Here is a 27,186-nt window from a genome sequence, read left to right as displayed (position 1 = left end):
CAAAACCCACCTCCCGGATGAGGACCCAGAGCGCCCTAAAAAGTGAAGACACGTTGCCCACGCTGCCAAGTGAGCTGGGGACCTGTCCCATGCAGCCACGTGGTCTCCCAGCAGCCCAGCTCCTGGCCCACGTCTACTCTGGAAGACGCTTCTGTGTCCTCCTTGGGGAGTCCTTGAGTTTGGTCACCGTGCCTGGAACCCCATCTTGTTAACACAGAGCCACCTTTGTTTAGCCCGACTGAGCGCCAGGCACCATGCTGACTATTGGCATGTGCCATTTATTCAGTCCTCAAACAGCTCCGTGAGGTTGGCGTGTTGTCGTTACTCCCATTTTACCGATGAGGAAGCAGAGGCTTCCTGGTGTTAAATAGCCTGCCTCAGGTCACATGGCTACGAGTAGCAGAGCTGGGATCTGAACCCAGGTTGACCCCTTCCTATCAGAATATTGTGTTCCGTCTAGGGGATCTGACACCCCGCCCCAGGCCATGGTGAATGCAAGGCCCCAGGTGGCTCTCGCTCACTCAGGCCCTGAATCCCTGGGCTGTGACTTCTCTACTCCATGTGCCCTGGGCTCCGACACCAACAGCAAACACTGACCAAGGACCTGCCCGGGTGGGTGCCGTGCTAAGTGTGCTCACCTAGAACGTCTGATTAGAGCTTCCGCCTCACAAGGTAGATGACTCTAAGCACCCCCATTCTACAGGTGTGAAAACAGAGGCTCAGAGCAGTGAAGTGGCTTCTTGAAACAGCTACAGAGAGGAAGGGACTGAGCAGAATTCTGACCCCAGCCCCCTCCCTCCCTCTGGGACACTCCTGCTAGTAGGTGTCACCACTCGGTGGGCTTGTTGATTCTTCCAATAGGAGGCCTTTTAAATGCCATAGAAAAAGGCCAGCTCAGGTGGCCTTGGTTTCATTTGCTGTGGGCCACCAGAGAGGTCAGGGACAGGCCCTGTATCCCCTCCTCAAAGCACCCTGAGTTATTTTTACTGAGTAGCACGCGAGCAAGAGAGAATTCTTCCATTCATGCAGCCCAGGAGGGCCTGCACATTTAGGCGCCCTTGTTCCAAAGCTTACTCAGGTCAGCCTGCTGTGACCAAGCCTCCAAAGTACACCGCCTCTCACTGCTGGTAAACTAGGGGCCCAGGAAGCGGTGGCCCAGTCACATGTACCATGGGATCTGTCAGTACAGGGTTGGCGTCACCAGAAACTCATGTTTCCTAAGGCTCTTCAGTTCTGTTTTCTCTCATGAGCTCCGACCCTTCCCCCCAAACAGGAAACTCAAACACTCAACATCAGGATCATAGCTGCTACCTAGGCAGATACAGCCTTCAAAGTAGGACCTAACCAAAGTCAGGGTCACCTCCCAAACCTCACCCTCTAGAACTGCCTCGAATGAGAGACCACATGGAAAGAAATACCCGCTAGGTGGGTCTCTCCAAGAAGGGCCGCTGGTTTCCTCATTTGCGGATTAGTTTAATCCAGCTCCACACTCCCCCAGCCCACGGCCCTGCAGGGGGCCCTGCATCAGCGGCTGGCCCTCACCTGCCCGCGTGGCTCTCACCCCACCTCGTCCGCACCCCTGCTCAGGTGCACCCTCCTGATCACCACCTACCTCACTCCTCCTGCCGCTCCGTCTCCTCCCCTGCTGTGTTTTTCTTCACAAGCATATCAACACCACAGTTGTCCAATATTTATCTGCTTATCTGTTTATTTCTGCTCCTCCCACTGAGAACAGCCCCTCCTGTGACGGGCGCTTTATGAATACTTCTTAGAGGGCCGGAGCCGGATAGCCACACACATGCTCCCGTGCGGGAGATCAGGTGAGGCCGTGGGGGACCCAGGCTTGCTCTCAGCCACTCAGGCCTCAGGAAGCCAAGAACCCACCAGGAGAGCGCAGGGCGGACCGTGCTGGCCGCTCTGGGTCTGGGGATTTCTAATGGGGCAGTTTTCAGGGCAAACATAGTTTTCAGGGCTGCAGCACTCACCATGTTCTGAGGGACAAACACGTTGAGATACAGGCAGTCCTCGCTGACCCCGGGGGACGAAGGCGTCCTGGCGCCTGGTTGCCAGCAACTGGCCCTGCAAGTACAGACAGACAGAAGGCATGACTTGCAGGGAAAACAACCAAAGCGACAAGTCCCAGCCCCCTTCCCATCAGCGGCGGCAGAGCCCACTGCCCCATTCCTAAAGCCCGGCGGCCCACCAGCATTTAGGCAACTTCAGGAAATGGTTAAAGGGATTGCTGAGTAAATGGTGGAAACAGCAGCATGCCCATCCCTCTCTCTACCACGGGCCTGAGGAACATCCTACAGGGACAAAGGGCTGGCCCAGAGAGAAGGATGCCCAGATAAAGAGGAAAATGTGTGTCACCTGCAACCTGGGCCCTTCCTGGCTCCAAGTGAGCAGACCTGCTGGGATGAGGTGTCCCAACCGGTTTTCTACATCAGTACAGAGTCCAAGTGTGCCAGTGGAACATCTCCTGGCATAAGAGCTGAGACTGCATCTGGGACACATCTAATGGAGGCATGATGGTTACCCGCCCAGGCCTTGTTAGCACTAGGCTCTGATGAACCTAGCTCTCCAACTACTCTCCACTCAAAAGCCTCAACCACCTCATCTGTCAAATGGGTGTATCCTAACACGCTAAAGTGTTCTAATTAGTCCATATTTGTTTCTCTGGTTGCCCAATGGTGGAGACTTATCCATGACTTTCTGCATCTTTCTGCCACTGTCCTAGTTTAAGCCTCCACTGTTGCTTGCCTGGAGCAGTCCAGAGCCTCCCGCCCATCCCTCTATCTGGCCCTGGGCCTGTAGATCTGCCCAGCAGCCAGCCATGGGAGCGATGGACAGGGAGAATACGGCTGCCTTGAGACAGAACTGTGGACCCCTGTGGGAAGGGGAAAGGCCATGGGGATGGGAGAGGGAGACATGGGTGCTCTTTCCACAGACGCTCTGAACACGCTTTAATTTAGAAAAATCACAAAATCGTATCCAATCTGTCACCTCTTTACAATGGTATATGCATGGGAGGGAATGGGCAACATTGAAAGCAGTTGATGACGAAGGAAAATAAGATATTCCGTTTTTTTTCCCCTTTTTGGAAAATTCCTTTTAATATTGTTCCTGTTGGGGGAATCAAAGTCCTTTTAAATTATTTTTTCACTAGCTCATGTGTTTTTCCTTCTCTGCTTACTTCTCAGCCCCACTGAAGTCAGAAGTGGCCGGGAGGCTGAGTCCTGGTCACCGCCACACTGGGGCACGTGATGAATGCACGCCCCACCTGCAGCTGTGGCCGTGGAGACCTCCCCTGCAGACTCTTCCACAGCCTCTCTTTCCTGGATGCAAAGTCAAGGAAGGCTCCTAGAAGGAACCTTAGAAGGTCTGTGCTGAAGAAGGCACATGAGCCTGGGTGCCCGCATTACCGCATGGAGCAAAGCCCACCTGCCCCTCCATCACCAACGGGATTGTGCAGGACCAAGACAATGTTAAGTCACCGACAAGTGGGAGTTTATGTGTTAAAGCACTCAACACCATCTTAACAAACATAACCCCTGCTCCACGCATGGCTCAAATTCGAACGCACTGCTCTGTTATCAAGTCTCATTTTGAAGGCTTAGAATGGGAGAAGGCTTCCCTGGGCATCCCCCAAAATGTACTCCACTCCACCCTTACCGTGGCTTGGTGGCATCCCAGGACCCTGTCCAGTTCAAGGGCTCTGGAGCCCGGAAGCGGCTTCCCGCCAGGGGTGGGGTGGCATACGGAACTCCCAGGAACTGGTCCACTTGCTTCCACGAAGTGCCCACCTGGATGGCCTGGGACCTGCCCAGCAGCTGGCCGTGGGTGGTGATGGTCACAGAAGGTGCAGATGCTCCAAAGCCAAGCAGAGGGACGTCTGGGAGGGGAGAGAGAGAGAGAGAGAGAGAGAGAGAGAGAGAGAGAGAGAGAGAGAGCAGCTGGTGCTCTATTCACAGGTATTCCGAATATGCTTTAAGAAACAAATCTAAAAGCCCAAACACTGCTTTCTGCATTAAAAAAAAAAAAAAATGTTAGTTATTCATTCAGGCCCCAATAGCTTAAGTCTAGTCATGTTAGTGTTCAATGTGGGAAAAAAAAAAAAAAAAAAAGAAAAAAGAAACCCAGCAAAGACACCTGATCTTCCCCAGGCACTGAGCAATCCCTCCCCCAGATGAGCCATCTCAAGCTCTTCCCAGAGAGGTAGCCCAGGCCCACAGCCCCTGACTTAGCACCCTGGGGCCAGATGTTACCACAGTTCTGAATTATTTGGATTTTAAAAAGAACAGAGGGGCACAGAACGGGCAAGGTTCAATCTTCCAGGGGGGTGTGGAGTTGAGACCCATCAACAGACACACCAGTTACTTCTGGGATGAAATGTATAGGTTATTCCTACTAAGAGGGATGAACACATAATATCATTTCTTCCATCATTTCAGGTCAGATATTGCCACCAAACGAGTTTGCCACAAACTTACAAAAAAAATTTTTTTTCTGACTCTTAGAGTGTTTGGATTTCAGAATTGCAGCTAAGGCACTGCAGACCCGGTACTTGTATTTCACTGGTGAGGAAATAGGTTTAGAGTCTGGGGGTGGGCAGCTGTCAGGACTTCAAAGTGATGTAGGATTCAAAGCTATACTTTTCTGAGCCACAACTCTGACCACAGGGTCAGAGGTTCACAAAGGGTCAAGGCCAGGCCTCGGCCCAGGTCTGCAGTGTGCATCCCCCTTTGCGCAGGTCTGGATCCCACCCAGTCTGTGAGTTCACACTGGTGCTGCCGAACCCTGCGCTGTGCTCCACAGGCCTTCCATCCCCCGCTGTAGTGCTAACCTCCAGACACTTATCAGCCTTTCTTCAGCCCTATCTTATGCCCTCCACTATATTTCTCACATTCATTCATTGGTTCAATAAACTTCTGTTGGGCCCCAGCTCAGGGCCAGATGCCATTTTCAGGGACTTAAGACAGGCCTGTGCCTGGTTCCCCACAGGCCTTAGGGCCTTACACGGAGGAAACCAACACTGGTGAAGAGATTGTGTCTGTGTGTGTGTGTGTGTGTGTGTCTATGTGTGTGTGTCAAGCGGGGGGTCTCTCATTATTTCCAACATGTTGAGCCTGGGAGAGGAGGCAGACAGACAGACAGGCGGAAGTCTATCCATTCCTCAAAAGCTTGGTACCATGCAGTGGTTCAATTAGAGGTGGTTTTGACCCCAGGAAGCATTTGACAATGTCTGGAGACGCTTTTCGTTGTCATAAGGGTTGGGGAGAGATACTAGCTACTGGTATCTCATAGGGCAGAGGCCAGAGAAGCTGCTAAACATCCTGCAATAGAGAAGATAGGTCCCCACAATGAGCCTTCTGCTCCCAGTTGTCAATGGTGCCAGGGCCGAGACTCCCTGGCGTGATGTGCACTCATGACTTCCAGGCCACTGAGGGTCAATGTGGTGAGGAGGAAACAATGGATGGTCTGAGGAGTCCAGCAGGTCTGTGTTTTGTGTTATGGACCAGCTACTTTAGAAAACCTCTATAATTCTTCTCATCCTCAATTTTCCCATCTGCAAAATAGGAACAGTAGCAGTCCCTACAATGCAAAGATGTTAGGAATAAATAACACAATGCCTGTAATGTCCCAAGCCCAGTGCCTGGCAAATGACAGGAGATCAACACATGAATGAGTGAATGGGAAAGAGGGAGGGAGTGAAGGAGGGAGGAAGGAAGGAAGGAAGGAAGGAAGGAAACAGTGAGTGAAAACTTCTCTGTTGCATAAACACTGGCATGTGAGTTAGAACTCAAAATGGAAACTCAGGATGGAAAGAAACAGTTGCCGATTTGTAATCTGGCCTTGATCACAAATCATGACTGCTCTCACTCCCACGGTTCTTTCCTTCTCACAAGATTTCCTGTTTCAATTGCAAATCACAGGCTCTCCGGCCAGCATTCAGGACTGTGGGCGCTAAAGTAGCAAACCATCTGAGGTCAGCTCTGCAGGAAACAGCCACATTTCACCAATGTGGCAGCATCTGAAGCAGGGAGCGAAGACAGAAAATGTAAAAGCTAAAGAATTTCGAGGGAAGGCAAGCCTGCTTTCCCACAGATGGTGGTATTTAAGCCTCCCTCCAGAGGCTGCCCAGTGAATCCCAGACTGAAAGAGATCCAACATGGGGAAAACGTTTGATGTGCATTTCTCCCTTTGGAATCTTTTGCAGAAATGTGGATTCTTTTCAGAATACCCACATATTTAGGCCCTGTGACTATCTGGATTAAGAAAGTTATCTGTAGCTCTACATATATATTAGGTGCAAACAAATAACATCTATGTAGATAAATGTGGGCGTGCATCTTCTGCTGGAAAGTGAGCATTTCACATTGAATTTGAGACACACAGAATTAGGAGAGAAGCAGTCGGATTTGTTTTACAGAACTCAGACCTCGAAGTGAAGGCATTTCTCAGCAGGACTACCATGCAGATTAGCTACACTATGGGGGAAATCTGTCTAACTCACTGAATGACATAAACGTCCTGAGAGAAGACAAGCCTTGAGATTAAGGGCCCAAGACCTCAGTTTACAGGAATCAAAGCACTCCCAGCCCTGGGGGCCCTCTCCGGATCTAAAGGCTGAGGTGCAGGAGTGGGCAGAGGAGACATCACTGGATCCAGACGGGCCTGAAGGACCGTTAATGCTCAAACACAGGGTGGGCCCAAATCGCACTGCTACTTGGTTTTGTAAATAAAGTTTTATTGGCACACAGCCATGCCTGTGGATTTGTTGTTGTCTGTGGCCGCTTTCCTGCTACAACAGTAGAGCTGAGTAGCTGTAACAGAGACTTGTGGCTGTAAAGCCTAAAATATTTATTATCTGGCCCTTTACAGAGGGAGTTTGCTGACATCTGCTCTTGAAGATAAGATGGCAGACATGGCCAACACTTCTAAAAAGTTATTCATTTCATCCCATAAGCATGTTTAACGGGGGAGGTGTGTCCCCCAGGCCCTCGATTCCCACGTTTCCTGTTCCACGGCTCTTATTAGTTCACTTAGGGATGCACTTATATGCGGCTCTCTCCTTGCCTGCTTCACCCCTGTATCACCAGCACCTAACACAAGGGCTGACACATAATAGCACGTTATTCAATGTTTCTAAACTAAACCGAGCCGGAAGCAGCTGCTCTCTCCGGGCACTGTGGTGTGGTCTTTAGGTGACACGGTTTTATGGGAAAGGACTGCCTCTAGAGATAGGAGATCTGGCTCCAAGTCCCCGTTCTGTCATCACTAGCTGTGCGAAATCAGAGAAATAACTTAACTTCCCTGGACCAGAGTCTCCTGATCTCTAAGACGGGGATAAAACCCTTATCTTGCCACCTCACAGGATAGTGTGAGTATCAAATGGGATAAGGCATGTGAAACAACTTTCTAAATTCTAAAATAGTAGTTAAAAAGCGGTCTATTTAATTATTTTACTCAGAAATGCAAAGGCCAAAATGGCTTCTATAACTCAAAGGAAGTAATGAATAAAGGCAGTGCAGAGAAGTTCTAGGTCAGAGGTAGGGTTTTTCACCTTCCTTCAGTCCATCCCATGTGAGTGCCACAGAGCCTAGGATGACTTTGACTGACTTTCCCTTAAGAACCTCAAAAGCCACTGCCCATGAGTCACCAGGTGCTCGGACAGTCCCTCCCAGCCACACCCAGGCCCTCAGGAATGGCTGCAACGACACAGGCCAGCACTTACTTGGCTTCTGGTAGATGTGGGTGGCCTCTTCACGGAGCAGAAGTTGGCAGTTTTGGGCCTGCAGGCTGTGTGTGCAGCTCTGGGTATCAGCATAGAACATACACCTCACAGCGCCAGGTTGGGTTTGCAGAGTGGTGACAAGGCAGGCCTGGTGATGGGAGCATTCTGCGGAGGAGGAGATGAGTGGGGCTTGGGCCTGAGAGATCACCTCAGTCATGTATCCAATCATGCATCCATGAATCCATCATCCATCCATCCATCTATGCTACCACCTAATCATGCATCCATGAATCCATGCATGCAACCTTCCATCTATCCAAGCATCATCCATCCAACCATCCATGCAATTTTACATCCATAAATCTGTGTATCATCCACCCACCCACGCTTCCATTCATCCCAAGATAACCTGGGATGCCCAGCAGGAAATACTTAACCTGGGAGAGATGACCCTGGGTGGGCTCTCTGCTGCAGTCTCCTCATCCCCCTTCAGGGTCAGCCCAAAGTCAAAGTGTCCAAGGGGGTAAGCCAGCTAGCCATCCTTCCATCCAATCGCGCCTCATGAATCTGTACATCCACCCATGCATCATCCATTCATCCATCCAACGAGGCATGCATGCATCCATCTATACAAACACTCACATCTTCATTTAAACACCAGGCACAGTGCTAGGGGCTGGGAATAAAATAGTGGTGGTGGAGGACCCAACCCTCCCATCAATCTATTTTCCACACAACAGTCCGGATATTGGTTGGTTATTTATTCACAAAGGTGCTCTTGTCATTCTCCGATTGAAGTCGTAGCAGACAAGGCTCTTCACGCTCCAGCCCTTGCCTTCCTCTTCAGCCTCGTCTCCCTCTGCCTCCCCAACCCCATCACACCCACCACCTTCCGTCAGGGGTTACGTCCTTTTCCATGTGTACCAGGTCATGCACTAGACTGTTTAAAAGATTCATGGCATTAGGGTATTCAGTCCTAAAAACAGCTCTGAAAGGACTGCTGCTTCCTTTGATTGAGCAAGTTGTGCATCGCCTAAAGGCCTTATCCATAGCCCAGTCTCTGTGCTGTGGCACCACCCAGAATTGCGTGATGTACAACCTATACAACCGTACATGGTGGCCCTGGCTGTAATATGCACATATTGTTATCCAACCTTGTAGGGGAGAGGATCCATGTAATCTCAGAATTGAAGAAGTGTAAATGTTACCCAATCTTGGCCTCTTTCACAAGGTGAAGCCTTTGCAGAACATTCTGATCATATGGTCACCTAGCTTTTGTTTAAATACCAGTGACTGAAACCCTGTAAAGGAAGTATGCATCCGTGGACAGCTTTGCCTATTAGGAAGTTCTTCATATTGCACTGAAAAATGTCTCTTGAAATTTGAGTTTTACCCATAGGCCTTTGCTTGCTCCATGAGCTTGGCCAGAACAATATCCTTCCTCCTGGCCACGACGGCCCACCTGTAATCTGAGGACAGCCGTCACAGCTTCCACGCATCTCCATCTCAGACTAACCCCCTAGGTCCTCCCTCTGATCTTCCTCTGACCGGGTTCAATGTTGTGCATTTTCTGGCTGGCTTAGCCCCTTGGAGACCGTGACCATGGCCAACACTGCAGGAGGATGAGTAGACTACAGAGCAGAGTCCCCCCGCCAGGGTCTTCTCCCCGAGGTGAGGTCCTTCCGGCCAGGCACCCCAGGTGATCTCGGGGTCTCCTATGTGTTTTTGAGGTCAGAATTTTGAGGAGCACTTGTGTGAGAGGGGTCCCGTCCCAATCAACCCCCTACCTGGAGGTGGAAACTCCCCTTACCCCACAAACAGCGGTCTCGGGCAGCAGAGAAGTCACTCGTGGCAGCGGTGCTGATGTGGGCAACGTCAAAGTTCCGGATGGATGGATCAACAACTACTGAAGAGAGGGCCAGGGACTGCCACGAGTCCAGAGCGACTAGGAGGGAAAGCAGGGACAGTTAGTGGAGTGCCACCCGATGCCCCCAAAGGGTGCCCAAGGGCTCCCTCCTGGTGGTCTCCGTTCCCTTTTTTTTTTTTTTTTTTGCGGTACGCGGGCCTCTCACTGTCGTGGCCTCTCCCGTCGCAGAGCACAGGCTCCGGACGCGCAGGCTCAGCGGCCATGGCTCACGGGCCCAGCCGCTCCGCGGCATGTGGGATCCTCCCGGACCGGGGCACGAACCCGTGTTCCCTGCATCGGCAGGTGGACTCTCAACCACTGCGCCACCAGGGAAGCCCCGTGACCCCATTTCTTTATCCATCTCTCCATTCTACTGTGATTTTTAAGAGTTTTTTTTTTTATATGAGCCAAGGTCCCGTGCTCAAGTCTAGGGATACAGGGGTGAAAAACAAAGCAACCAAAGCAACCAAAGCATGGGCGTTTCTATTGAGCAGCTCACAGTAGAGGGGAGAGAACGTGAAATGACAAGACAAACACTGTAGTACAGTTGTTATAATGCAAAAGTCAGAATAACGCTAGTAACCATGATAAGAACAGGCTCGTCAGTGTGATCTGCTGCCCGGCTGCCTGCAGGACCAAGGCTCTCATTTCCCAGCTGCTGGAGGCTTATGGCTGGGGCTCCCAGCTGAGTCCCTCTCTAGGAGCTACCTAGGTCTAGGCTAGCTGCCTCCCCTCCACAGGGTCAGCCTTCATCCCCAAACTAGTCCCTGTGGGTATACAAAGGCCCAGCCCCCTTGCCTCAAGATGGGCCAACTCCCAAGGGCCGGCCAGCTTCACAGCTCACTGAGGTGTCAATGCGGCCATTGTTTGGTTTGCATCAATGTTTTACTTCTCCCCCTGCCCAATTCTGCCCCCTCGCTTCCTTACAGGTGTTTCTCCCAAGAGCACTCAGCACTGAACTTTCTGCATGCAAATCTGCACCTCAGAGTCTGTTTCCTGGAAAACCTCAGCTAAGACCTCCTCTTTAAAAGATGAAGACAATGAATGAGTCACAGGGATGTGGAAACAGCTTTGCCCGAGAGCGTGCTGTGCTTTCGGAGTGGACAAGATGGAAAGCAGGTCTCTGCATCCAGAGAGCCTGTGCCTCCCACTGCTCTACTCTGCTGCTTCCCAGTCCTCGCACAGGACATGCTGTCATGGCGAGAGGGAGGGATATCTGGTTGTGGCTGCCACAGAGATGCTTGGCAGAGGCAAAGAAATCTGCCAGAGCACCTGTGTCCCTGTGAGGACAGAGGTGACCCTGCACGGGGGGCTTAAGCTTCCACCGTGAGGAAGGACTGTGGGTCCAGGGGGATGAGTGCATTATTCTGTCCACAAATGGCATCAAACTAGGCACGATGCCACCTCCCAGAATAGGCCTCCGTGACCACTTGGGAGTGCTAATACCAGAATACTGTATGGAACCGTTCAGTGGGTACAGCACTGATAGTTAATGGAGAAAATCTATCTACTTATTTTTTCTTTCTGTCTTTGACTTTTTTTTTTTTTTCCAGAAGACGGTAGCAGTTTACCCTTATGACAAATATTTGTGAGTGTCTACTTTGTGCTAGCAAAACACAGCGGCAATCTTAGGTGTAACATTTCACATTTTACAAAGTGCCGTTACTTATCGCCCAAGCCCTTTGGGGGTGATACGCCTTCATCTCAGTTTCCTTGTCTGTAAAACATCATCATGTTTGATCCTCGCAGCACCCCAGATGGGGGTGGGGAAGGGACTCTAATGCCTCCTTCACAGATAAGGAGTCGGAAGCTGGAAGAGGTATGTGACTTTCCAAGAATGCTGAGCTGGACAGTGACCAAGCCAGAGACAGACCCAGGCCTCCTGGCTCTAAACCAGGGCTCCTTCCATCCCTCTGAGCTTCCTACAGAGCTGAGCATCCTCTCCAGAAAATTATCCCCAGGTAGGAAAAGGTCGTTGTCTTTGACAGCATCATGCTCTTGGCTACACGGGGAAGACTGTCATTTTTATCTTGAACTTGTCTTTGACACCAGAGCACTGAGCATCACTAAAATTAGAATGGTAAATAAAGTAGCAAACCGATCTAGCACCACCACCCTTCTTTTCGATGAAAGAAACAAAGAAACAAAGAAAGAAAGAAACAAAGAAAGAGAAAGAATGGAATTCTTTGATAAAATTCATCAGTGAAACTACCTAGATCTGAAGTTTGCTCTGTGAGGGGACTTTTGTTAATAAATTTAACATTGTTTATAGACAAAAAAAAAAAAAAAAAAAAGGAAGGAAGAAAGTAAAGAAAAAGAGAGTGAGAAAAAAGGTTTATCCAGAGAAGTGGCCAAATAATGCAACCAGATTTCGCGTGGACTCAGCAAGAGGAAGTGAAAGCCCCACACCTGTCCTAGAGCTGCAGGGCCACCCTCAGAATCTGGAGCCGTGTATTTCTGAACTTGGGACCCAGCTTCCCTGTAAGAGACCCTGGGCTTTCATTTCCTTAAGCATCCTCCACGTGCTGCTATTTTCATGGTCATTACAAGTGGCATTTTTGCAACATGGCCAAACCGAGGTGCATATTTTTAGATGGTGAGCACACTGCAATTTCAGAGAAGAGTTATGATGGGATTTCAGGACGGAACTTGCCAATTATGGTCTTAAAATGGAAGCCTTGGCTGCCCTCCACCTTTATTTAGGTTGATGTCTAGGGGAAAGCGTTCTAATTAAAGGGTGAATTTCACCTCCAAAGTGAGAGTCAGCTCATCTGTCGCCATCCCAGGGCCTGGAGTCAGCTCTCTGCCACACCCCGCAACTGTCCCCCTCCCCTGGCTGGCAGGACCCCCGGTTGAGCCATTGCTGCCATGCAGAATCTAACATCTGGGGTTCCACATGCATCTCATGAAAATTCTGAGAACAAGTTCTTTGTGAACGCAAAAGCATAGTGAAGCACGAAAGCTGGGTGATCTTGGTAGCACTTCACAGGAGTTTACTAATTTGCCAAGAACCTCGCAATACCATTGCTGTTTAATGTTCACGATAACCCACGCTGTGGGCATCACTACTGTGTGCATTTTACAGATGAGGAAACAGATCCAGTAAACACACCCAAAGTGCTTAGCTGATAAGTGGCAGTGCTTGGGCTTGAGCCCCACTCCTTCAGCTTCAGAATCCACGGTTTACTCCAAGGCAGACCTCCTCTCCGGGTGAATGAGATGGTGACAGCTTTCAGACTCACCCAAAGGGATAGTCTGCTCCGAAATGCAGCATCTGTGGTTTGTTAATTACTTTTTTCTTCCTTTGTTTAAAATATATTTTACAGACTGCATTGTCAACATAACTTATTTAAAAAAGAAAATCGTTGGAGTTCCCTGGCAGTCCAGTGGTTAGGACTCAACACTTTCACTGTGTGGTCTGGGTTCAATCCCTGGTCAGGGAAGTAAGATGCCACAAGCCGCCCAGTGTGGCCAATACCTAGCTAAATAAATAAATAAGAAAATCACTTCCCCTTGAATTTGAAATGCCACGTTTATCATATATTAAGTCCTTATATGTAAATGAGTTTTCTTTGGTGAGTACCAATTCTTTTTCATTCATCTCTGCTAATTCTGGCTCTATTCCCAAACTGCTTAAACTAGAGTCACTTTATACTATATTCTATCATCAAATGGTAAAAGTTTTCCCACATTATTTTTCCTTTAAAAATATTTTTTGGTTGTTTATTTACCAGATGAAATTGAAAATCACTTTGTCAAGTTTCAGGAAAACATTTTGTGGATGTTATTTGGAAAAACTGATTTGAGAAAAAGATTTTTAATTTTATTCTGTTTAATTTTCGGTGTCATTAAGAATGGAATGGGATTGTTTCCCATTATATTTTTTAAATGGTTACAGTTGACCAAAAGGAAAGCTATGTATTTGTGTGTATTTATTTTCTAACAGGACCTGAACCTACTCTGAATGTAACTCACAGACGTAGTTGAAGCTCAGGCTCATATCTCTGTGGCTACTTTGGAAACAGGTCCACAGTAGATTCCAGTTTTAGGGAATACATGCCATCCAGCAGCTGTAACTCATGACGGCATACATGACACGTACTTGCTTAAGAAGTCAGGTTCCAGGAGTTTATCTCAGCTCCTCCACTTAACAGCTCTGTGACTCTGGGCAAACCACTCACCCTCTCTGAGCTTCAGTTTCCTCATCAGTAAAATGGGTATATTACCAGATGCTCTCTTCTAAGATGGTCATTGGGAATGAATGAGCTACTGTGTGTGAGCTGCACAGAGCCCGCTCGGGGTAGGATTAGTGAAATCAGCCGATCCCATTCTCTCTGGGCCGAGTTGCTCAGTTCTTGCTGTGTTTGGGTCACTGTCTTTTTGAAACTATAGAGGTAGGAGCCTGACTGAGGTGCTGGGGGAAGTTCTCTAAGGGGTAAAGGAGCACAAATCACTGTTGGTGATTTCAAAACCTTCCTGCTGAATTCGCCTCATCCCCTCACCCCAGCCTCGTGCCTGCCCAGGAGGGCCTCTGTCAGCATCTCCCTTCCCGCCTCCGGCCCTGGGACTCCTGGTCAGGCCATTAGCACAGTGGACGCAGGACGCGTGCCCGACCAGGAGGCCTGCTGCCGAATACAGCAACTTTCGGAAACAGCAGCATTTCAAGGTTTTGTGAGCCCAGCACACCCCAGATGAACCCATCGCCGCCCCCTCTCTCCAGCCTGCTCTTTGCTCCCACACCGTGCTCTTTCTTTTCTCGGGGACCGCATCCACCACCCACCCTGTTGCCCAACCCAGAAATCCCACCACCTTCATCACCTTCTCCCTCACTTTGTCCTGGCAGTTCTGCCTCCTCAGCCCCTCTGGGAACTGTCCTTTCTTTTCCACCTAGATTCTGGCCTCATCAATTTCACTCCAGATGCTCCAGTTACTGAGACCCAAATGGGCCTCCCTGTCACTGGCCCCCTCATCCCTTCTCAGGCCATCGACACACTGCGACCAGGGTCACCTCCAAATCTGATTACGACACCCACTGCCCGATGTCCTCGGGGTAACAGGGCGAGTCTGCTGAGGTCTTCAGCTATATCACACCCCTCTCACTTTCACATGGTGGGCCTGGGTGCTTGCCATGGTCACCCATACACCAAACACATTGTACAATCTTAAGTAGAAAGAGATGTTGCTTTACTACATAATTTGAGTTACTTATGTTAACTCAGATCCATCCTAGTCATAGCAGATGAGGCAATGAGCCACCGGGAGGAATAGTCACAGGGCACTCCCCAAGGTCACCGGGCACCCCCCAAGGTCACAGGGTAGAGCCTGGTCTCAGACCCTGCCAGCATGGTTTCCATCTGCCTGGCTGTAGCCTGGGACCTCCTTCCCAGCAGCAAATGCACTCCCTCTCAGCCCTTGACACAAACCTGTGGTGTGGAATCTTGATGACTCTTTCATACTGTAAACAACCTACATATGAAATAGTTCACCAACAGGTCTGAAGACTTTGGAGGAAACACGCCTTCAGAAGAACGTGGCCCTGCCTGTCCATTAGCAGAAAGGAAAGGGTGACCCTGAAGGGAAGAGAGACTCACCCATGTCACACAGCCCTTACCTCTGTGATGGGGACAGACAGTCTACCATCTAGTGGGCTGGCAAATTCAAGATGATCTGATTCTGTCTTACAGTACAATGCTGAGATGGACAACATTATCCCTATTTTACAGAAGAGAAAAGTGAATGAGGGCCAGAGAGGGCCAATGACTTGCCCAAGGCCACACAGCTAAAAGGTAGTGAGCCAGCATTGGAACCCGGGACAGCCTTGTGCCATTAGGTTGCCCTGTACACCTAAGCATTGCTGAGGGTGGGCAGGGCCGAGGGGAGGGAACGAGAGGGGCAGCACGGCCTGCAACCTTGGTACAGGCAGGCCTTGGGGTGATATCAAGGTATTTCCATTCCCTTCCAGGCAGCATTATTCCCTTTTAATGTAGACTCAGCTTAAAAAAAAATCACTAGACTAAAATATGTTTGAAAATTTCCACCAATATATGGAAAACTGTGTTTAATTCCCTTTCCTTCCTCCCTCCCTTCCTTCCTTTCTTCCTCTTTTCTTGCCTTCTTGTCTTCTTGCCTTCCTTTTTTCCTTTCCACACGGATATCAGTTAAAGAAAGAAATGTTTGATTTTGATTTCAAGGCCCAGAGAGAGTAATTCCAGCTGTTAAAAATAGCTAAAACAAAACAAACACCCACGGAACTACAGACCTGTGTTAAGACAGGAGGAACAGGTCTCTCGCTTGCTGGTTGGGTAAGTAACCAAGGGTAAGTTCCCACTCTGGCCCTCCTCTCTCTCATTTGAAAAATGGTGGGGTTGGGGGGGAAGAGCCTTTCAAAGTTTTTTAATCAGATCAAAGTGCAGAAATGTCAAGCCAGTCGCAAATGCCTGACCTTCTCTCCAACGTTCAAATAATCACAGAGCCATTTTTTAAATGAAAAGATCAATGTGATTTTCTTAAGAATCACCAAGAATGAAGATAACAAGCAGACACTCTAAAGCACTGAAAAGAATCCAGGATTCTTACTGTTCTTCTTGCAATCAGAACCAAGAAGAATTCCTTTCTGCTCCTCAAGGCTTATCGAAGGGATAGGTGCTGAACATCGAAAAAGCCTGAGGAAATACTGGAGGTGGTTTCCATGCCCAGGCCGGCCGGGGGGAAAAAACATCAACGCTTTTGAAGCCTTTCAGCAGGAAAGGTCTTTCACACAGGAAAACATTTCAGGCACCAGCAAGCCTCCGTGACCTTGGAGTCAGCAGAGTATAACAGGCTCGCTAATGCTGCTTTCTCAGCTTACGGCCACAAGCTCTCGCTGGCAGAAGACACTTGTGTGCTGTCATTATTGGATGGGACCAAGACTCAGACAACCTGATTTCTCACCAGACACCGTCTTTCAAGTGAGAACCACGTCACACTGGTCTATTTTTACCCTCATTAACACTCAAAAAAAAAAAAAAAAAAAAAAACCCCAAAAAACCCTAGATGTTCCTTTGATAACAGAAAGAAGAAAAAAGATGTCCCTTGTTATTTTGCAACTATTTGAGAGATGAAAATGTGACCAGAGCTAGCTGTTGGTCTATTATACCTTCAGAGAGAAATGCCTGACATAGCAGACCCCACTGGACCCGTTTTAACATTTATAACACTAGAAAAATACCCAGAGACGTATTTACCTCTGTTCAGCCTCCAAATACCTATTTTTGAGCTACCCAGGAAGCATGCTTTCATCTTTAACTTTGCACCTCCAGAGCTTAGCAGAGGGATGGCAGTGAGTACTGTGGGTTGAATTGTGCCCCCTCAATCCCAAGATTCACACTTCAAATTCATCCTAACCCCTAGCACCTCCGAACATGATCTTATTTCGACATAGGGCCTTTACAGAGGTCATCGAGTTAAAATGAGATCATTAGAATGGTCCCTAATCCAAAAGGACTGGTGTCCTCATAAAAAGAGAAAATTTAGACATAGAAATGGACATTAAAGGAAGATGACATGCAGACACAGGGAGAAAACTACCATCTACAAGCCAAGGAGAGGGTTCCAGAACAGATCTTTCACTCACAGCCCTCAGAAGGAACCCACCCTGCCAGTACCTTGATCTTGGACTACCAGCCTCCAGAATTGGGAGAGAATAAATTTCTGTTGTTTAAACCCCCAGATTGTGGTATTTTGTTACATAGCCCGAACTAATACAGGGAGTGACTATGAAGTAAAAACAAACATTCCGTGATTCACGGAGAGCCTGCTGCACCCGTGTTGCCTAGAAATGCTGATTGTAATGGTAATTCTTATCATGTCAAATAACACATATTACCATGGCTGTTTACCAACCATTTCCTATTTGCCAGATGTGCTGCGATGTGCTATGTGTGTTGTTTCATTTAATCCACACACAGCCATGTGCATGGCTGTCCTGGCCACCACTGTGTGCACATTTTAAGGAGGGACCACTCTGGGAGCACCCTGCCTGCCCAAATCCCAGCTCTGCCCACTGCCAGCTCTGACATGGGGTAGATCGTACTCTGTAAACTGGAATAGTCGTGTCACCTGATGTCACCTGAGTCACAGAGAGGGTTTCCCATATGCTAAGGGTTACAGCTTGCTATTGATCCTTCTAGCCTCCCTGAGGGGAGGGGTGGAAGCAGCTGTGCCGTCCTCCCATCTGGTTTTCCCAACGCCACATCGTTGTCCCCAGTGTGTGTCGTGGCATAAAAAGTCAGTGGGCCTTGGACACACGGTGAGGGTGAGGGCTGAATGGATTGATGCCTACAAACTGCTTGGAGCATAACAAGCACTCAGTAACATTTATTAAAGATTTACCCCCCGTGTGTTGACCCCAAAACCAGAGCTTCTAGCTCTGCCGTGTTGCTGAATGCACAAGGGCGTACACGCTGTTACTTGTAAAACAGGGCATTTTCAACCAAAACACGAGCATTAATAGTACTGATAGGAATGCTGCCACACATACCCCCCCCCAACTTTCCTGGTCAAGAGTGTTGCACAGTGGGGGTTAGGTCTGGTTATATGGCCCAGGAAGACCAGAAAAGACCCACTTTGATGATTCAGGGACTTGGGAGGAAGGATAGAGAAGACAGCACATCTTCAGGCTAGGACGGGGGTGAGCGAGAAGTTTCTGTTAGAAGCCGAATAGTAAATGTCAGTATTTTAAGCACTGTTGGCCACGTTCATTCTCTGCTGTGCGTTAGCTCTATGTCACATTCTGAGCCTACACCTCTTGCACAGAAACAGACTGCAGGCTGTGGTTTGCGACCCCCAGGCCAGAAGACAGAGACAGAAGGGACAGGGGTTCAGTCACTATGTACCATGACGGATGGAGGGTCTACATTCTGGGAACCAAAAATCCAACAGGAAACTCGACAGGGAGTTTTGTACTTTTTCCGGGAATGAGGAGCCATCTGGGAAATGGCATCTGGAAGGTAAAGTATCGTAATTTTATGACATGTTGATAGTTCTCCTTCCTAACCTGGCATGTTAATGTCCTTTTACAAAATGATTCGTTTGTTTTGTTTTCTTAAAAGGGTTCTTATTTGGTAGAATGAAAAGGTGGCAAACGTGAGCTGCCCTCCAGCCCAAGGATAGAATCCAAGCCCTGCCTGTCTTCTCGACATGGAGGTGGTCTCCCCCGACTCCTGACCCAGCCTCTGCAGCTGCCAGCCCTCTGAAACTATCCGCCTGCTGTCGCAGCGAATCCCCGAACCCTTCTCATCCTTCCCTATCCGCTGTGTCCTGGAAACAAGGGTTCTTACCATAATGTCCCCTGCCCTCATTCTGAGTCACAATCTTCCAGCTATGAAACCTTCTAGTACTTCTCGTCCTCAACTAGGGGTGCCTGGTCATTCTCCCACATTCTCCAAATTCTTTGCCAGCCAGCTGGTAATTTTCATCTTCACCCCAAATCCTGCTAAAACCTTGGGGGACTTTGTCATCTATGGGGAAAGTAGATGGCCTATTTCATAGTCTGGTCTCAGTTTCCTGGCCTCTTTAATCCCAGAAAACTGTATTTGCATTCACTCCAGCCAAGTACCTCCACAATCGCACCCCAAACCCTGGCACGGCACTGAGCTCCGTCACCCTGTAAATCCCACTTGTCTAAGGGACACTTGCTGTTACATCCCACAATCCTCCTTCCTTCTAGCATTTTTGTACTTTATTCCATCAAAACCAGCTCTTTAACTTCACTGTGATTTCTACTCTCTCACCCTCCACACCATGTTATCCATCTTCACTGGCTCATAAACCAAGGCCTCCGATTGGTTGGGGTCCATCATTTCAACTTCCCTTCTGCCACTGCCCTCAGCCCCCTTTCCTCCCCGTTGGGTTAATCCGATGGGCCTGCTGCCTCTGCAACTTGTCTTGGCCTGAGTACGGCTAAAGAAATACCCACAGACAAACAGACTGGCGCCTTTACAACTATTGGATCTTCGGCCTCCACTGAAGTCTCAACGCAGCCTGACAATGCAGTCGTCTCTCTCTTGCGTTCTCCCCAGGCCTGGGTATCACCATGACCTCTGCACTCTCAGCAGGGGCCTGACTTCTTGCAGCCAGAGAAAGAGGGACCGTTATCAGCGGCGGCTTCAACTCCCCACCCTCCATCTACTCTCTATGAACCGTCCCGTCTTTCCCTCTTTGTTTCTCCTGAACGGAGAAAGGGTGGCTGTTTGAAGCCAATTCCCCCTTCGGTGCTCGAGAGCTTGTCCTCACGCCCTCAGGGACATCCATCTACCGACTATCCCCCCATCCAGGCCCACTCCCATCCCTCCTATATGCCCAGTCTACCCCTGAACACTGACACTTCACTCTTTGCATAAAAACATACACACATCTCTCCATTATTAAAACAACCCTTTATTCTAGCCCAAGGTTTCTTAACTTAGGGTCTGGGTTTAAGGGGGTCTGTTTCCCTGAAAATACATGCAAAATTCGGTACGTATGGAGGAGTATGTCGTTTTCAAAACATTCTCGTGGGTGATTCATGACCTAAAAGTTGATAGTTACTAACAAATGTTCTACAGTTCTTTTTTTAGCTGTCAATCTCTTTCTTTTTCTTCAGAGCCAAGATTTTTGGGAAAGTTTGTGGTTTCCATTTTCTCAAATCACTACTATGTAGCTTCTTCCCTCATCACTTTGTGAAATCTGCAAAGGACTCTTCATGACTAACCCAGGGACTGTTTGCAGTCCCCAGCTTCCTTGAAGCTGCTGACCACTTGACCCAGCCCTGGTCTCCATGACACCACGTGCTCCTTCCAGCTTTCTGGCTGCTCTTCTAGCTGCTCTTCTGCTCTTCCCTTAAAAACTGCGATTCCTCAGAGACCTGCCCCTGACCTTTACTGCTTGCACCCTACACACTCTCCGTGGGTGATCTCATGATCCCCATGACTTAAAATACTACCGACATGCCAGTAATAATCAAATGTATCTCCAGGCCAGACCTTCGCCCAAGCCTCACGCTGAGATACTCAGTGCTCACTAGACACCTCCAAGCAGATGCCCCTGAAGCATCCCAAACTCAGCACGTTGAAAGCTGAACACTTACATCTTACTTCCATCCTCACCCACACTCTTTAACTGGTCCCCTCCTTATATTCTCTATCTTGAGAATTGGCACTCCACCCACGGGACTACCTGACCTGAAACGCTCAACGTTATCCTCACCTGGTGTTTCAGTAGACTGAACGCCCATCTAGAAAGGTCATTATAGAAGGAAAGTCAAAATGAATATTAGCTTCAACTCTAAATTTCAGATTCTACCATCGTAAGTGGATGGGGTAAGTGCATTTATCTGATTTGCTAGCAAAATGCACGGCCCCCAAGTTTCCTCACGTTCTGTCTGCTGCCTCCCTTGCCTGCCTCTCCAGACACTTTTCTCGTCTGCCCACTTCCTATCACCCCAAATTCACATCTGGCGGGCTAGCAACACACTCTGTGTTGTCTGACTTTGTTCACTATTCCCCTTGTTTACACTGACAAAGTGAAGTCAGTTTATGCATATGATGAGCTTGTATCATCCTTCAAAACCCAACTCAGATGTCACTTCCCTTGGAAACCCCGCTGAAAGACTCCTTCCTCCACCACGCCCCCGTAGTTTTTCTTCTGCTCTAAGTATCTTCTAAATATGTCTAGTGTTCCACTAATATGCTGCCTCGAAACTTACTTATGTTCTTTTCTCTGTTAAAATTATGAGCATCTTGAGATCAAAGACTCTGCCTTAGCTTTCATTAATTCTCCAAGACCTATCATGAGAGCATATAAGAATATTAACAATAGAAATAGTAATATAGCTGTAGCTAGCATGTATTAAGGGATCTACATGCTAAACAGGAATAATGTCATCACAATTTCGCATGAGCCGCCCAATCCATAAATATGTAAGGAATGAGTGAATGAACACAGCTCTTTAATTAACAAAGGAGAAATGAGATACTCATCCTTTTTTCATCTCTATAAAGATTAACGCTAGAATTATTCTCATACCACAAGACCTCAGTAAATAATTATTGAATAAATCAATTAGCTGATCAATTAATCACATAGGAAGCAAGTAATGGGCATTTGATTTCATAATATCTCACGTTTATGTGATGCATTCTAGTTTGTGAAACATCTTCACTTACACTGTGATATTTAATAATGACATCAACCTGTGCATTCACTGTATCACTCTTACTATTTTGCAAGGGACTAAACTGAAGATCAGAGGTGGGGAATAACTTGGCTAAAGTCACAGCTCATGATGGGCAAGCCAAGGGCTTGACCCAGGCTGGCTGCCCCCTCCCAAGCCCCGCCCCGCCACAGCTGCCCCTTTCTCCCCGTGGCTCAACTCCAGACTCATAAATTGGTTCCCTTTAGTGGCATGTACATCTCAGGCAGGGGTTTTCAAAGATGTCGGAAATGGTCCAGCATCTGTTGAGATTATGAGCTTGTGGTTGGTGAGTAGTCATCTTCTACACGGCTAACTTCAAAGACACTTCTAGAGAAATGTCTAAGAAAAAAGCATACGCATGAGACCAGACTTGGAGCTATACTCTGTCCATGTCCTCATGACAAATCACTAAATGCATTGCAAGCAAAATTCCTAGTGGAAATTCAAAGGCTCAGATTGAATCTGATTTCTCTCTAGGAAGTTTGACTCCGGTCAAGTGGAACCCCCCAAATTCCACCCACATGCAAAGGCTACCTGGGAGGTGGCATGCTAAATGGGTTACTGAGAGCATCTGAATTCCTCTTTCTTGGGGTCATTGTGAGTGATCCCAGGGAGCTGGGGGAAATTGCAGGAATTTGGAGGCACAGATGCATATAAGAACCAATGTGAGCTGAGTAAAGTAATTCCAATGATGCGGAGGCTTCCCCAGAGACACTGAACAGGAGCGTGGGACGGAGGCCATCCTGACCTCTGAGTGGACTGTAGGTAACTTGCACAAGGTCTGACAGCTGGTTTGAACCCGGGTGGGCAAACTCCCAACACTGCACTCCCGCCCTCTGCCTCTCCAGTCAGTGTGAGGGTAGGGCCCCTGCTGCTGTCGCCACTCAGCATGCATCCACTAGGCACGCTAGGCACTGCACTAAGCACCTGCCTTACACGCCTTCCTCCAGATCTCACAGCAACTTGTGGATGTAGGTGATATTATGAAAACTCTGCCTCAAGGAGCCCAAGGCTCAGAGCAGTGAAGTGACTGGCCCCCATTACACAGAGGAGGAATAGAACTGGAATTGAAACCCAGATTCGCCCAGTGCCAAGGTCCCTCTGCTTCATTGCTTCTGCTTCTCAAAACATCTGCCAGGAGCCGTCTGCTTGTCTGTGGGTAAGTTATCACAAAAACAGAAGAAAAAAAAAAAAAAAAAACACCTTAAAGCATAACTGAGCCAATCGTTAGAATGACCAAAATAGAAAACTTAAAAGAGAAACTTAGAGGGCACATAAACCACGCCCCCCCCCCCCCCCCCCGCACAGTGAGGGAATCTCCAACATGCTTGAATACCCCACTAACGGGGAGCTTATCCTCTCCACCTTGCTCCATCCCAGCAGGACACACCACGACTTCTTCCTCTGTCCTCTGACCCCATCGCCTCTCACCTCATCCCCCACTGCCCCTCCCATGACGCCAGATGCTCTGTCTATACTGAAGCCCCTCCCCCGGTCTCTCCCGTGCTAGGCTCCTCTCCCCTCCTGGACTTTACTCATGGGGGAGGGAAGGTGATTGCTTCCTTGGTAAATTGAATTCAGTTCCACCAAGGAGGTCAGAGAATTCAGCACAGACTCAACAGTGGGGGGAAAAAGAATCAATGAAGAATGACCAAAAGGATCATTAAAAAAATTTTTTTTAGTTAAAGAAAACTGTGTAGCCATTGGTAACATAGTATTACCTTTTTAAATCAACAGCTAAAATTGTTATAATCTATAAAACTAAAGGAAATCTACCACTGTTGATGGATTGCATTCAGGAATGGTCTAATCCATAGTCAGCTACTCAGAATGATTAGAGGGCTCCTAGGAAGGGTAAAAAACCGTCTAAAATATTTTCCCCCAAATGCTTAGCAAATGGTCTGAATTTCCTTAAAAACAAAATCTTTCTGGTTTACCCACTTGTTAAAATGTTACCACTCTTGGAGAAAATATTATATTAAAAAGAAGGTAGGTCCTAGGTGGGCATATTTTGTTCTTGGTTCTACTCCCTTCAACTCAGTCGAGCAAATAAACCCTTGATGGTACAAAACTGTTGTTGTCTGGGGAGGTAGTTATCAAGGTAAATCCTCTGTTTTCTCCAGCCTCAAAGATCTAACAAAGGTTTAAGACACAACTATTCAGCACACATTGATCAAATGCCTCCCAGGCCCACTATGTACATATGCACAGGTTGTATACTGTACAATTGCAGGGGCAGCATTCACAAAGATGACCTGTGAAAAGGATCCCTTAGAACTGGCAGTGCTTGACTTAATCTAGCTATTCCAACACAGTCAGCCTTCACCAGACATTGGGTGCAGCAATTTTACATATAATATATCTTTCCAGCTTAATAACAGTCTCTTTGAAAACATCATCATCTCCATTTTATAGGTGAGACAACTGAGATTAACAAGTATCTTTTAAATTAGTCAAGTTCCCATACCTAAGGAGTGGCAAAGATAGGATTCCTGTATCCCATGTGTGTTCCAATCCATTCATGTGGCTACCATTCATTCGTTTATTCATTCTTTCAACAAGCATTAATTGAATCACTGTTGGTTTTAAATATTAACCTAGAGCAAAATGAACATTTATATATTTTTTTCTTTTTTAAAAAAACCAAACAATTATAAATAAAATAAGACTGAGAGTCTACTAGACACTTTGCTAAGTGTTTAGGATCAAACCATGAATTACAAAATAACTGCCCCTTTGGAGCACGAAATCTGGCAAGCAAGCAAGCAGAAAAATATATTCACTAGGTACCAGTCATTCTTCTAAGAGCTAAAATAGCAGTGAACAAGCCAGATAAAGTCCCTGCCCTCTGCGGCTTCCTTTTTAGAGGAGGGCAAACAAATACTCAAGAAGTAAACAAGTGAGAAGATTTCATAGCAAAAAGATAGGAAGACAATAAAGCAAGGTGAAGGGGTACAGAGTGCTGAAGAGGCTGCTTTGATGGGGTGGTCAGGGGGGTCTCTTTGAGGCGGCGATGTTAGCTCAGAGCAGAGGAGGAGCCAGCCCTGAAGAGGTACTAGGATGAAGGCTCCATGGGGCCGGGCTTTCTGAGGCTCTGTTCACTGCTGTAGCCCCAGCACCCAGTGCCAGGCACAGAGTAAGCGCTCACTAAACACCTGTTGAATGAATAAGCGAATGAACAGGGGAATGGCAGCCGAGGCAGAAGGAACTATAACTGTGTCCCAAATCCAGCACCTCACCAGCTGGCCGGAGGCTCCCTCCTGCTTCGTGGAGAGAAGTGAAGCCTTCCAAGCTGGGGCCCAGTTTCCCCACGTGTCCCACTTTCCTTCAGTCTGCCGTGGCTGTGATCCCAGTTTGCCAGCTGTTCTTCCATCACAGCCCCTGGGTCTCAGAGAAGCAGAGAAGTGGTCCAGGGGAGCTGCCACATGTAAGGCTGCGCCCAGAGCACACTCAGCCCTGCCAGTTACAGCTACCCAGGCGCCTCGGGGCCGTGGCAGATGTGCATCCTGGCCGCACGTGTTAGTCTGGGCACGCAGCTACCAACTAGTCCCAGCACTCTTGACAGACTGAAGGTAGGAAAGAGTGCGTGCCTGCCAGCCTCACCTTGATGGGCCCTGGGATACGGGATCTTCCCCTGGACAGCACTTCCCGTGAAGTAGGGACAGAGTGTACACCGTGAGGTCCAGAGAGAAAGTGTGTGTTTGTGTGTGTGTGTCTGTGTCTGTGTGCGTGTGCGCACATCAGCTCTGTGCATACTTGGAAAGGAGATTTAAGTTTTATACAAACATTAGGCAATTTTGGAGTCAGTGCCTGCTCACATGGCCCTTTCAGCCCAAGGACCAAAGGGATTAAGAATTAGCTTGTGTGGGCTAATGCACCACCAGACTCGTGGCTACAGCAGGCAGGTGACAATGCCCCAGGGTTGGTGCAGGGCAGCCTGCACAGTTTTAACAGCACCCATTCCACCCTCAAATGTGCCCCAGATGAGATTATTGAAGTATAACACCACTAGGCTGCAGGCTGTGATGTCCTCCAGATCCCCCTTCATTAATGAAGGGCTCTTCCCCAGCTACTAGGAGGGCTGCTGGCAGATAGACCCCACTGTCAGCCCCTGCAGGGAGAGTGACCCCTAGAAGGGCAGCCCGTATCAGTGAGTGACCAACGTGAGGGCATAACAATTTTGAAGATCGTCCCAGCATCCCTAGAGGTCAGCTGAGGCCTCCTCTAGGGCTACATTGAAGCTCAAGTTCTCCCTCTGCCCTTCTCTTTCCCTCTCCCACCCCTCTTGATTCCATTCCCTTAAAAAATGACCTGCATACTGAACTCAGAGTCTGATTCCTGAGGAACCCAACCAGCAACAGTCAGCATCTTCAGTGGGGAGACTCTGGATTTGGATTCAGATTGGGTTTGAACCCCAGCTCTACCATTCATTAGTTATGTGACGTTGGGCCTTTCTGACCCTCAGTTTCCAAATCTGTAAAATGGACATAATGGTGCACACTGCCTAGGGCAGTTGTGGGGATTAAAATATGGAAAGCATTTAGCATAGTGATTGACATATTAAGTCACTCAATACCTAGGAATATAAAAATTCATGATTTTATAGCTCTGCCCTTAACTGGCTGTGACTTGGGAGAGTCACTTTCTCTCTCTCTGCCTCAGTTTCCTCCTCTATAAAAAGATGGGTTTGGACTTGGGCACTATTACTGACATTTCTTAAACACCCACTCTTATCAGGTTTTGTGCCGAGCCTTCTACTTTATTCCACAACACAAGCCTACTAGGTTGATATTTCTTACTTTTCACCATCATCCTCATTTTACGAAGGCCAAGGCTGAGGAATCTGGCCCCAGAGTACCCATGTGTTAAGTGATGGAACAGGATTGGAAGCTGGGCAGACGGACTTCAAATCTCATCTCCACACCAGAATGCCCCGATGTTTCCCTCAATTAGATGATGCACACACTCCTGCCAGTGCTGACATTTTTTAGGATCACACGACTCTGTCTCCAGCTTAGTGGAAAATATTTGCAGAAAAGATCAACTGAATTCTATCAACCCTTTGGCACAGCTGTGAAAAGCCAGAGGCAAGGCAGACAAAAGTGATTGACTACAAATCGCAGGTCCCAAAAAAGACTGCTGGTGTGGCCACTTCTATCTCCATATACCCAGGGACAGCTTTGTTACTGTCACTGGGCTCCAGGCCGGTGACGCTGAGCAGGGCAAACTTTCACCAGGCATCCCTCTCAGCCATGCGTCACACCCTCTCAACTGCCGCTTCACCCACAGCCTCGATCTGCTGGTAGCAACCTGTGATCACAGTCAAGGGCTGGG

At 48.3% G+C, this 27,186-nt stretch overlaps 1 protein-coding gene across 2 annotated transcripts in view; it reads right to left on the bottom strand.

Moving 5' to 3' along the window:
* TG (thyroglobulin) overlaps positions 1 to 27,186 on the bottom strand; it is a 244,126-nt gene that overhangs the window by 106,105 nt on the left and 110,835 nt on the right. For both annotated transcript variants that reach the window (XM_032609643.1, XM_032609642.1), the window contains 4 exons: positions 9,546 to 9,680; positions 7,736 to 7,900; positions 3,673 to 3,892; positions 1,986 to 2,079 (listed from right to left, as the gene is read on the bottom strand). In XM_032609643.1, the coding sequence (XP_032465534.1) occupies positions 1,986 to 2,079; positions 3,673 to 3,892; positions 7,736 to 7,900; positions 9,546 to 9,680 (614 nt within the window). The remainder of the gene's footprint in view (positions 1 to 1,985; positions 2,080 to 3,672; positions 3,893 to 7,735; positions 7,901 to 9,545; positions 9,681 to 27,186) is intronic.

Source organism: Phocoena sinus, chromosome 17 (genome assembly GCF_008692025.1).
Source record: "Phocoena sinus isolate mPhoSin1 chromosome 17, mPhoSin1.pri, whole genome shotgun sequence".
Taxonomy (NCBI): Eukaryota; Metazoa; Chordata; class Mammalia; order Artiodactyla; family Phocoenidae; genus Phocoena; species Phocoena sinus.
The sequence above is the reverse complement of the archived record's forward strand: the minus strand, read 5'-3'. Positions and strand labels throughout refer to the sequence as shown.